General features: G+C 35.6%; 1 protein-coding gene across 5 annotated transcripts in view; it reads right to left on the reverse strand.

The window, feature by feature from the left end:
* WDR72 (WD repeat domain 72) overlaps positions 1-13,910 on the reverse strand; it is a 247,699-nt gene that overhangs the window by 75,014 nt on the left and 158,775 nt on the right. For all 5 annotated transcript variants that reach the window (XM_003314678.5, XM_063794161.1, XM_063794162.1 and 2 more), the window contains one exon: positions 6,871-7,066. In XM_003314678.5, coding sequence (XP_003314726.2) covers positions 6,871-7,066 — 196 coding nt within the window. The remainder of the gene's footprint in view (positions 1-6,870; positions 7,067-13,910) is intronic.

Raw genomic sequence — 13,910 nt, forward strand, 5'->3', positions numbered from 1 at the left:
CCTGTACCCCCAACCCTTATTCCTTTCAACTCATATGTGTATGCCAAATCTTGTACATTTTTAGCATTTACCAGATGGCTTTTTCAGTTCCCAAAAGGAAACTTTTAAATTTTTAAGCAATAAAACTTATATTTCTGTTAATTCATATTCCAAATAAAAGTCTTCAATATTAATTACATCTTTATTGGAATAACTTACAATGCTACACCCCAGCTTTGTAGAGACTGCATATTCAATATCTGTTAATTGATTTCTTCTAGAGAATCTTTTTTTTCTGTTGTTATGACAAAAGGTTTTGCTGTCTTGTAATCCTCAACTGGGTAACACATTTTTCTGTAACTGTCATACAGAAGGCACTTGGTAAATATTTGCTGAATTAAGAAATCCAAAAGGAGAATTGTAGGTAATTGGGAAGCAATGTAATACGGTGATGAAGATCTCAGATTTCAAAGCCAGCCTGCCTGAGTTTGATTCCTCGCTCTGCCACTTGTTGGAAATAAGACATTGGACAAATTACTTAACTTCTCTGCATCTGTTTTCTCATCAGTAAAGTGGACATAACAATATTATCTGTTCCTATAGCATTGCTGTGTGGATTAAATAAATATTAGGTCATATCAGTGTTAACTGTAACTATGTTAATCATTACTGTTGTTATTCCAGAAGGCTAAGGGTTAGGAAAAGAAGGCATTTGCAAGATGAGATTAAAAGAGAACACTAGTGTTCTAAAGAGAAGAAATTAAAGATGCATGGGTTTCTTGCTAATGTCCAGGTTTCTCATTCATGCATTTCTTAGTCAGATGATCTTGAGAGGAAGAAAAGGGCATAAGTGGCTTCAGTGGTCTTAGTAAACAGCTACCTTTCCCCACTCCAACTTTTTGCTTGGCTAAATCCTGTTCATCCTTCAGCTCCCAGTTTAGGCAACTTTTCTTGGAAGAAGCCTTCTTGAGCCCCAAAGACTATGTTAGGCACCTCTTTGATGTGCTTCCCTAGTCTCTGCTCTGGCATCTGACACACTTTTATGGTTAATGATTCTAGTTTGTATCCTCAGCTAAAGAATTTCAGTTTGTTAGTTTGTTCTTGGCGATATCCTTAGCTCTTGAGTCAGTGCATAGAAGCAGAGAGGAAGTGGCATAAAGAAGTGATGCATAAAGATGTATTTAAAGTTTTGGAGATAGGCACTGTACAAAATAGTATATCAAATTGCCAACACTCCATAACCAAAAGTCAATCATATCTGCCTAATTGTAGCTTCCTAGCTCAATCCACCCAAAAGTTTTAAGTGAGACGTTTTCTTGTAGAAAGTAACAAAGAGGAGCTCTGAAATACGCATCAACAATATATGTATGTTTGCTTATAAATGCCTGTACACGCTATTAGCGTATCAACATTATGTCCATTATAAAATACACACAAAAATAGAAATTCCAAAATGAGGAAATTAACACACGCACACATATATACATACAACACACACACAACACACACACACACACACACACACACACACAGATATATACCTTCTGATGTAGCATAAGTTAAGTTTGGCAATGCCATTTACAACTTGTTTTCTCAAGCTTGCATTATTCTTATTGTCTTGAAACCATGGTTTCTTGAGAGAGAACTGTTAAGTGTCTTGTCTATTTTCTGGTGATTAGTTTAGTTAAAAACTATAAAATAAAATCTATAGGTCACCTAAACAGGTACACTTGAAACTGAACACACCAAGGATGCCTTTTGTGGAGTCGACCTTCCACTATATCTTCAGCACACCTGGAATACCACATGTAACAATGTACCACCCAACATACGGGCCAAGTCATGACACCACAGTCAGTCATTATCACTGTGCTCTGCCCCTAAACCAAAGGTAATGTGATCCCATTACACTTTGTGCCACTAGTGTGCTTAAAAGATTTCCCATACCACACTAGAGAGAAAGCCCCAGACCTCACTACCACATACGAGGCCTTCTATGATGTGTCCTCCATTACTTCTCTGCTCCTTGATCACACGTACCACACAGGCCTTTCCTAAGTGACTTCTGTGGCCATAAAGAAGAACTCACTTACTCCTGGAGATCTTAGAGTAAATGAAAAAAAGATGCACTTACTACAAATAATGGCAGTCAGGGAAGAGTTTCCCTGTAGGGTAGTCACAAAGCCTTTCCACAAGTAGATATCCTTCTGGAAAACTCAGCAGGCCAAGAAAGCCTGCCCTGGGCCCGTACTTCTGCAGGGCAGGATCACCAAAATGTTTCTGTTGAATGGATTTTTATTTTCTTGATTTATAATAAATGCATGGTTTTATTTAAACAAAAACCACATTTTTATTATTTAATTTTCTAGATAAGTCTTTGAAGATGATGCATGCAATAAAGATTATTTGCAATACCCATATTTGATGTATCATTTTCACAACCACATGGTTTAGCATGAAATTTAAATTCAGCCAATAATTCCAAGGTGACAGTTTTATCTACAAAGCCTCCATTTCTAGTTCAACCAATTTATTTAATGGAACAATTTAGAGCACTTGTTTAAACTGATCCAAATAACATTCAAAAGAAAGTAAAGGGAAATAACTTTCAAATGCAATTTAATAATAGAAACTATTGCTGTTTTTAAAGCAATGAATCTAAGCCTCAAATGTAAGTGTTAATTGTACAAGTTCTTATTAAAGAGATTCAAGGAAGATAGCAAAGTAATCATTATAAAAACGTAAACTTAGATAAAATCACCACTTTCCCATAAAACACAGATACACAAATATTAAGACCCCAAATAAAATACATGCTGTGAAGTGTAATAGGAGAAAACACTGAAAAATAAGACAAAATTACAGGTTAAATATACATTATGCCTTAACTCTCACTTTATTGGATTTCCATTGCTTTCTAGACACATCCCTACAAATAGTTCCAGACACCTGGTGATTTTCTTTATTATGAGGGTTGAGATGGCAATAATTAAATATTCTGCATTTCCTTTAGTAAGAGAAGCATGATTTATGAGAAAAGAATAAAAATCTAAGAAAATCACTTAGCAAATTATTCGATTTTTAGATCAAACTGATTTAGGGCAAATTTCTTCCATGTTGCAAGTATGGAAAACGTAGCTTACTGGATAACAGCACAGTATTTAGGAGAATATCTGGGTTTGCTTCCCTGTTTTTAGTAATTTTGTGTCTGTAGGCAAGACACATAACCTCTCTTAAGTCTTAGTTTATTCATTTTGAAAACGGGGTAGTATAGGAAGTATGTCTCAAAGAGTAAGATGTATACCACTGGTGGCATTTAAGATAGCTGGTTTGGCAAGGTGGCCAGATTGCTGGAGCTCAGGAGTTTGAGACCAGCCTGGGTAACATGGTGAAACCCCATCTCTACAAAAAATACAAAAATTAGCCAGGTGTGGTGGTACACATCTGTAGTCCCAGCTACTTAGGAAGCAGAGGTGGGAAGATCACCTGAGCCAGGAAGACTGAGGCTGCAGTGAGCCAAGATCACACCATTGCACTCTAGCCTGGGTGACAGAGTGAGGCACTGTGTTGAAAAGAAAAAAAAAAGAAAGCTGGTGTGGTGATAAACTCATATTTAAAAGTGTATTTCAACACTATTTTAATGAGTATGATAAAAAATATAAAATTAGTATGTAAAATAAAAAAATAAGTAATTTCTCAGGACAAACCTAGCTAGCATGATGGGAATCTCTTTCTTAGAGTATAGTTCTTTTCAGTTGTACTTTGAAATTTCACTTCAATGAACATGAACATTTTAAAAATGGTAAAGTCCTTTACACAAAGAACTAAATGTCAGAAGAAGGGTCTTAGGGTTCATGTGGATTGTGTCAGAATTAAAGGAAATGGTGAGCTAAATTTCATAAGATACTTAGCAAAGCATTGGAATATATTAAAAACTCAATAATTATTATTTTTCCTTGTGACATTGTTGCCATATTGCTATAATCCTAATAAATCAAATATACTCCATTTAGCATAAAAGAAGTTTGAGTATCTGTGTATAGCAAAACCATCATCTTTTACTTTCCAAATGATTTATAAATAATATGTACCACCAAGAAACCAAGAAAGAAAAAAAGAAATTAAGAAACAAGGGGAGGGACAGGAGCTCACAGAGGACAAATAAGCAGAGTTGATGAAATTAAACAACATATACAATTTGCCATAAGAATATTTTGCAAAATGACATATGTTGCAATGATTAGGCTAAGTAAATCTGCCTATGAAATTTGAGGAATTACTACAGCCAGTGAATAGCACCTCTATAATCATATTACATTTTGTCTTAGGACATTAGAAATAAAGATAACAGTTTTCTGGTTATGTATTCTAAAAATTCTATCAACCAGCCTGGGCAACATGTTGACATCCCATCTGTACTAAAAATAAAAATTAAAAAAAAAAAACTAGCTTATAATGGTGGTGCTTGCCTATAGTCCCAGCTACTCAAGAAGCTGACGCAGGAGGATCATTTTAGCCCAGGAGGTGGAAGTGGCAGTGAGCTATGATCATGCCACTGCACTCCAGACTGGTCGACAGAGCCTGCACCCCGCCCCGCCCCCCAAAAAAAAATCCCATCAAGTAAGGCACTACATGCCACTGTAATGAAAGTCTAAAAACATTTCCTGTAATTTTACTAAGTTCTTGTGAATAGCCTTTTTTAAAATAAGCATTTTCTCAAAAAGAAAAGGGCAATATTAATATGAAATATAATACTACTTGGGTAGTTCTCTCTTCGATGTATTTTATGTGTCTCCCATTTAATTGCAATTGTAGTTAATATTTTCCTGCATGTAATATTTCTGAAAATAATATACGCCCAGTATTTTGTGAATATGTTCTTGTTCTTTTAAATAAAGTATTCTAAATTTCCTCCACCAACATATAAAGTAGATGTAATATTCTGGTGTTCTAATTCTTATCACAGATTAACCACAAATTTTCTTTTACCATAGGCAAAAAAAGGACTATTCAATAATTAATCAAAAGAGAGTTAATACCACACTTTAATCCAAATGTCTTTAGTCATAGTAAGACTAAATTCTATACTATCAACAGTTCTTTCTTTAAAGATGCATTCTGGCCATCTTGCCCAGGCTGGACTCTAACTCCTAGGCTCAAACCATCCTCCCAACTCAGCCTCCCAAGTAGCTGGGACTGCAGGAACCTGGCTAGTATCCTTATGCCTAAGAATGTACTGGGGACAGAATTGGGCACAATCTGGTGAAACCTCAAATACGAGTAAGCCAAATGACAGAAAAATTCATCTAAAGTTTCACTTTGATAGCTGACCAATAATTTCTTACCCAGAAAATGGGGCTCTGGGCCAATGAACAAGGTAGGCTCTCAAAATTAGGGAGAAAATTCAGAAATGACATCTACTGAGAGTTAACAAACGATGAACAAGTAACACTAGCTGTCTTGGGAGAGATGGAAGAAACCTATCAATGACACTATGGGCGGCCCTCCATATGTGTCAAAAATGCAAATGTAGTCACTCAAAATTAATTAAAAAGCAATTTTTCTGCTTCTTGCTTAAAATATGTAATACAACTATAATTACGTGATATGATGAAACAGGAGCTTTTTCACAGAGGTGAATTTACCAGATCATTAAAGCTAATTTTTGGAAAATAAACATGCATATGACTTAAAATAACCATCTAGCTTTATCAAATTATTAATTGAATTTACCATAATCAGCAACTGTCCTGGCATTAAAACATATTCTACCTGTTTTGATCTCTGGCCTTCACTAAATATGCCTTTTCATTTATCTCTACCTCACACTCTCCAATCAGTAATCTCATAAAAACAATGAGAAGAAATCATTAAGTATTTCCAAGAATGACTCCTGTTTTAAGATTTAACATTTCATATATAGTAACATTGCTCCTAGTCCTGAATAAACTAAAAGAAAACCCTTTTTGAGAGATAAAAGAAGTACTTAACAATTTAACCACCTGTAATATGTAAATTTATAACGTTTTCCTGACAAAAACACATATTTAATCACATGATAAATTAATGTATTCATGAAAAGCTTACAATAAAGTTGAAAATTAAAGTTGTACTTTTTTTACAGTTTTTAATTTTTTTAAGTATCAGCTAACAGTACGATAAAAATCATAGAACATTTTACAACATAAATTTAGACTCACTTGTTGGCCCTAAACCATAAACATTATCATTAGGAAGTGACAGTGATGAAGTTTGTTATAAAATCAAATGATCTAACCATAAAAATAGTTTAATTTTTATATGATACTTCTGTTGCCCAGAAAAGGAAAACTGGCACATGACTTTTATCATGGTACAAAGTAAAAGCAAATTTACCCATTATGATTAGGGTATTCCTGTAATATATATCCCATTAAGCTACTGCTGTTAATTCTGCTTTCCCTTTTAATTGCTTAACTTCAAAACATTGTTATAAATAATACAAGCTGTTCTTCTAGCAAATATTTATGATTATAATAGGATCTAGAAGTCCTTCAAACATGTGACAATTATAAGAGGAAATTGATAGCAGAATAGGTTAGAAACAGGGCACTTGGCTCAGCTCTTGCAGAGATGATATACTGTGAACTTACATTTTCAACACTCTCTAAGTAGCGATGCTCCTCAAGTTATGGTGGTGTTACTTCTGGATAAACCTATCCTATGACCTTTTCAACTTACAGTGGGTTTAGCCAGATATAACCCCATCATAAGTCAAGGAGACTAGTGAATGTCTATCACTTGTGCACCATAATATAATCGAAAATCGTTCAGTTGCACCACCATAAGTTGGAGACTATCTATAGTAGAAAAGTTCTGTTGAAAGAGTATACCAATAAATTTTGTACTTACTTTGCAGAGGCAAAGTGTTTCTAACACACTGTAACTCTAGTTCTTCTGTCCATTCCAGCTTTGGCAGCATCTGCTTCATCTCACAGTTACCATTCTCTGCCATGGACACTGGTTGACTATTGACGGGTATCTTTCCCAAACTCTTCATGTGTTGTTGAACTTCGGCCAAGAGAACAGCTTGTATTGCTTCAGTTACCTGTAAGGTATTTTTTTAAGTGAATTATTTTTAGTATCATTACAAATGCTTGGGTATGTTGCAAAAAATCCAAAGCCCAGAATTTAAATTTGAACAGGTTTCCATAAACGATAACTTTTCATTCTTCTAGAATTAGCATCCACAACAACTGAAATGTGGGTAGCAACAACTGGCACCCAGACTTTCACACTGTTTTTTTGCAATGCAAGAGATTCTAAAAGGATACTTGAGGGGCATTTTTAAAAAGTCCAGAAAGCCAAACATTACACTATGGGACAAAGAGGAGTTTTTAATTATTTTTCCTATTTTCATTTCCACCAGAAGAAAAAGAAAATTCATTTGAATTTATCCTATGGCTCTTAAAGACAAGGTTAGATCCTCAAACTATGTCTAGCTCCAAAGCATTATTTAAATAAACACTGCATTTAAACTATGCTTTACACAGAAAATTAAAGAAATGACTTCAATAATAAATCTCACTAAATTTTGTGTATACCTATGTGGTTTTACATAGATTAAAGTATTGCAAGGCACGTCTTCCAATTGCTGTGTGTGCCCAGTCAAGGACCTATGGTTCGAAGGAGGGGGAAAGGGACACTTGCCACAGAACATCCAACTAAATTCTTCATTTTTAAAATGAAGAATCTGGGTCATGACACCTCAAGCTTACACAGACTTGGTGGACAGACCTTCTGATCCCTGATTCTATGTCTTTAGAAGTACATGTCCACTCAAGATTCTATATCCTCTGCCCTCAGTGCAAAGCTAGTGACAGTTTCCTAGACCTCTTCCTGGTAAAAGATAAGGCAAGGTCTAGCAGTTAGGTACAGCCCAAGGAAGGCCAGGAGCTGAATTAGGGAGAGAAAAGAATGGACACTGCTGATATAGACAAACTAGGGACACCTTCTCATCACTCTTCTCCAGCCAACAGTTAAACCTTTCATATAGCTACATCCCAGTGCCTTTCATATAGCTACATCCCAGTGCCTTTAATATAGCCACATCCCAGTGCCTTTCATATAGCTACATCCCAGTGCCTTTCATATAGCCACATCCCAGTGCCATAGCATATATATTTTCCCCTCAGAAGTCTGTCCTCTGTCAAGCTGACTCATGTTCCACAATTCGCCACTGGACCCCTCCATTACTCCCAGTCTACCCATAAGCATGTCTAGAGCTAGGGATATGGGACAACACCGAGAATGGTGACCTAGAGATGCTTTGGCCAAAAACTGAATGTGTATTTATGTAAACAAATTACATTCATTCTCTTTTGTATGTGATGGTAGCATGTGAGACCTTCAGGTCCCAGGGACATCCAACGAGCTTATTATGATGGCAGATACTTGCTGAAATCCTGGGGCAGAAAAGCTGGCCTCTGACTTTTAAATATAGGAAGCTTCCTGAGAATACTGGAGCAGCTTCCTGATTGCTGATTATCTCCCTGCCCTTGTCTAGCCCACACTCAAATGTTTAAGGAGTGAAAAAAGGCTAAGGAATAGTAGAATATCACTATTGCACACCATGCATACTAACATGAGGTACTTCCTAATCGCAATGCAAGTGAATGGTGCTTACTCATGAATATCATGTAATGAGATATTTAACATCAGAGTATCAATTATGTGCCATTAACCTAAGATATACTTCTGCATATCATGATGCTGGTGAATAGTGCCTATTAATATCTACCATATGAGACCAGCCTGGTTGACACGGTGAAACCCCGTCTGTACAAAAAATGCAAAAATTAGCCTGGCTTGGTGGTGTGCACCTGTAGTCGCGGCTACTCAGGAGGCTGAGACAGGATGATTGCTTGAACCCAGGAGGCAAAGGATGCAGTGAGCCCAGATTGCACCCCTGCACTCCGGCCTGGATGACAAATATGGTGTGTGTGTGTATGTATATATATATATATATATATATATATATATATATATATATATATACACCACTTCTGAGATATATATATATATAAAGTATTATATATGTTTCTTACTAACATATACTGCTATATATATATCACAATATTGGTAAACCATGCTGATTTATGTATCTCACATGATGAGATATATTGTATTACTTATTCATGATGAACAATTTTATAACACTGAAGCTATTTCATTTTAACTTTGTCATACATGTTATTTGATAGCACTGGTTCCATGATGTGGATGATGTGGTAGAAAGAACTCGGGATTATAAGTGAAAAGGTTTGCATTTCCTATTCCACTATGACAGTTACCACAAATCCAACCTTTGACAAGTCACAAACTTCTCTGAAACTTCATGTTCTCACTTACAAAACAGTCTGTGATACTGACAGAAATTAGGATAAGAGCTTTCAGTAACAGAATAGTGCATGGAAATTGCTCTTTCTATACTCATAAATTAAGGATATTGGAGGATATCCTAAGACCCACAATGTGTCCAGACTATATTATACCCCTCAGAATGGGTAGTTTGGCCATATGCCTTCACTGGGCTTATGGCTGGCCTCTCACCCTGGGATGCTTATCACCCCAGAGGCATGCCCACAATTGTGATCTAAAATGTCATCTCTCCCACTGAATATAATATCCTATACAACTTGGATAATCATTCCTTCTTAAAAATATACAGGAATTTATGTATTTTAATTTAATATTTTTAATTATTTGATTTACATGTCATGACTTCACTTTAACTGTTGATTTTTTACATAGTTGTCACCACAAATGCATATTATAAGAATAATGATACGAATATCATCAAAAACAAGGGGAACAGAAATAACTATAGAATAAAATAGATTAACCATGATGAGTAGGGCACTCAGAGCCACAACAGTTAAAAGTGAATACTGAATGGCATCCAATTGGAAAGAAACTCAAAATATATATTTAAACTCAGTGTGAGATGAGAGAAAGGCTGTATCTTCTAAACATGTAATAATGTTATTATAGTATCTGGAATAGAATGGGCACTACATAAATACCAGTGGAATTGAAATAGATTCTGCAGACTTTCAAAAATAAACTATGGAAAGTATAATTTATTGACAGTTTATAACTATCAGTACTTGAGTCTCTCTCTATAAATGTAGTAGATAGATTTTACAGGTAGTCAATAGAAATAGAATTTACTCCAACAAAATATAAAATGTTTATATGGCATTTTATATAACTTTGTAATTTTAATAATGAGCTAGTATTGAGCATTATGGCTATAAAGCTGTCTTCCCGATGTATATAAAGAAATTTCTTCCAAAAGGTAGATATCAAAGAATCATATTCTTTTATGAGGCAATGTGCACAGATTAAAAATAAAGTTTACAAACTCATTGACTGGAAAGAGTCAGCTACAAATCTGGGACATATGCTTATTAACTAAAGGTATTACTGAGTCTTAGGCAAGCTAAAAAGTTTAGTGGTATTCCATAAACACCTTGGAAGAGCAAAATACTGTAAAATAGCATAGAGCATCATGAAGATGCATAAGAACCCCTGTGTCCTGGTTGTTGTTCCAGTGTCTAGTTTTTTTGTCATAAAACATTTTTCCCAACACTCTGCTCATGCTGGCCTTTCATGTCTTTAGGGTGTCTCCTGGAAAAGCAACGTTTCTAGCTGGAGGCCTACATTTCATGATGTGTACCCAGTGGTGTTAGATTATAAAATCCAAAGAAATTTAGTGCAGTACTGGAAACATGCAAATTAGCAATCCCCAAACTTTTCTGTTTCTTTGCTAGCATTTATTTTTATGTTGAGTGTTTAATGTGTGAGAAGCAAAAGAGACAATCTCTAGACAAACTTATTCATCAGCAAAATTAATTCATTCTTCCCCCAACCTTAAAGGCAAACATTCAACTTCTAGAGCTAATTTTGCTCTGTTTTACAAAAGTATTCCATTTAACTAGGGTTAAAATGAAAGAAAAATTGTTAAGGACAGCTAGAGAGAAAGGCCAGGTCACCTACAAAGGGAAGCCCATTAGACTAACAGTGGGCCTCTTAGTGGAAACCCTACATGCCAGAAGAGATTGGGGGACAATATTCAAAATTCTTAAATAAAAGGAATTGCAACCCAGAATTTCATATCTAGCCTAACTAAGCTTCATAAGTAAAGGCGAAAAAAGATCCTTCTCAGACAAGCAAATACTAAGGAAATTCGTTACCACCGGACCTGTCTTACAAGAGCTCCTGAAGAAAGCACTAAATATAGAAAGGAGGGACTGTTACCAGCCATTACAAAAACACACTGATGTACACAGACCAGTGACACTGTAAGGCAACCACATAAACACACCTGCAAAATAACCAGCTAACATCATGATGACAGGATGAAATCCACACATATCAATACTAACCTTAAATGTAAATGGACTAAATGCTGCAATTAAATGACACAGAGTGGTAAGCTAGATAAAGAACCAAAACTATCGGTATGTCGTCTTCAAGATAACATGTCAACCCTCAAAATAAAGGGTTGGAGGAAAATCTACCAAGCAAGTGGAAAAAAGGAAAAAAGCAGGGGTTGCAATCCTAGTTTCTGACAAAACAGACTTTAAACCAACAAAGATCAAAAAAGACAAAGAAAGACATTATTACATAAGGGTAAAGGGTTCAATTCAACAGGAAGAGCTAACTATCCTAAATATAAATACAACCAACACAGGAGCACACAGGTTCATAAAGCAAGTTCTTAGAGACCTACAAAGAGACTTAGATCCCCACACAACAATCATGGGAGACTTTAACACCCCACTGACAATATTATACAAATAACTGAGACAGAACATTAACAAAGATATTCAGGACCTGAACTCAGCACTGGATCAAATGGACCTGATGTCTATAGAACTCTCCACCCAAAAACAACAGAATATACATTTCTCTCATCACCACAGGACACCTATTCTAAAATTGATCATAATTGGAAGTAAAACACTCCTTAGCAAATGCAAAATAACTGAAATCATAACAAACAGTCACCAGGACCACAGCACAATCAAATTAGAACTCAAGACTAAGAAATTCACTCAAAACCATACAATTACATGGAAATTGAATAACCTACTCCTGAATGACTTTTGGGTAAATGACATTAAGGCAGAAACGAAAAAGATCTTTGAAACTACCAAGAACAAAGATACAATATACCAGAATCTCTGGGACAAAGCTAAGGCAGGGTTAAGAGAGTAATTTATGGCACTAAATGCCCAGATCAAAAAACTAGAAAGATCTCTTGTTAACAGCCTAACATCACAACTAAAAGAACTAGAGAATCAAGAGCAAAAAAATCCCAAAGCCAGCAGAAGACCAGAAATAACCAAAATCAGAGCTGAACCAAAGGAGATAACTCACAAAAAAATCTATTCAAGAGATCAACAAACCCAAGAGCTGGTTTTTAGAAAAAAATAATAAAATAGATCACTCGCTAGACTAATAAAGAAGAAAAGAGAGAAGATTCAAATAACACAATCAGAGATGATAACGGGGATATTACCACTGACCCAACAGAAAAGCAATCCTCGGAGAATATTATAAACTAGTAATATATACACGTGACCTAGAAAATCTGGAAGAAACAGATAAATTCCTGGACACATGCACCCTCAAAGACTGAACCAGGAAGAAACTGAATCCCTGAACAGACTAATAATGAGTTCTGAAACTGAGGCAGTTAAATAAACAGCTTACCAACCGAAAAAAGCCCAGGACCAGACAGATTGACAGATGAATTATATGAGATATACAAAGAAGAGCTGTTATCATTCCAACTGAAACTATTTCAAAAAATAGAAAAGGAAAGGACTCCTCCCTAACTTATTCTATGAGGCCAGCATCATCCTGATACAAAAACCTGGCAGAAATATGACAAAAAAAGAAAACTTCCTGTCAGTATTCCTGATGAACATCAATGAAAATATCCTCAACAAAATACTGGCAAACCAAATCCAGCAGCATATCAGAAAGCTTACCCACCATGATCGAGTATGCTTGATCCCTGGGATGCAAGTTTGGTTCAACATATGCAAATCAATAAATACGATTCATCACATAAACAGAACTAAAGACAAAAACCACATGATTATCTCAATAGAAGCAGAAAAGGCTCTCAATAGAATTCAACATCCCTTCATGTTAAAAACTCTCAATAAAGAAGATATTGAGGGAACATACCTCGAAATAATAAGAGACATATATGAAAAAACCACAGCCAACATCATACTAAATAGGCAAAAGCTAGAACCATTCTCCCTTGAAAATCAGCACAAGACAAGGATGCCCTCTCTTACTACTCCTATTCAACATAGTATTGGAATTTCTGGCCAGGGCAATTCCACAAGGGAAATCAATAAAGGTCATTCAAGTAGGAAAAGAGGAAGTCAAACCACCCTTTTCGAAGATGTCATGATCCTCTATCTAGAAAAGCCCATCATCTCAGCCCAAAAACTTCTTAAGCTGTTAAGCAACTTCAGCGAAGTCTCAGGATACAAAATCAATGTGCAAAAATCATTAGCATTCCTATAAACAACAGTCAAGCTGAGAGCCAAATCACGAATGAACTCTCATTCACAATTGCAACAAAAAGAATAAAATACCTAGGAATACAGCCAACTAGAAAGGCGAAGGATCTCTACAAGGAGAACAACAAACCATGGCTCAAATAAATCAGAGATGACACAAACAAATGGAAAAACATTCCATGCTCATGAATAGGAAGAATCAATATCATTAAAATGGCCATACTGCCTAGCAATTCACAGTTTCATTGCTATCCATATCAAGCTATCAATGTCATTTTTCACATAACTAGAAAAAACTATCTTAAAATTCATATGGAACCAAAAAAGAGCCCGAATGGC

The sequence above is a fragment of the Pan troglodytes genome, chromosome 16 (genome assembly GCF_028858775.2).
Source record: "Pan troglodytes isolate AG18354 chromosome 16, NHGRI_mPanTro3-v2.0_pri, whole genome shotgun sequence".
NCBI classification, from domain to species: domain Eukaryota; kingdom Metazoa; phylum Chordata; class Mammalia; order Primates; family Hominidae; genus Pan; species Pan troglodytes.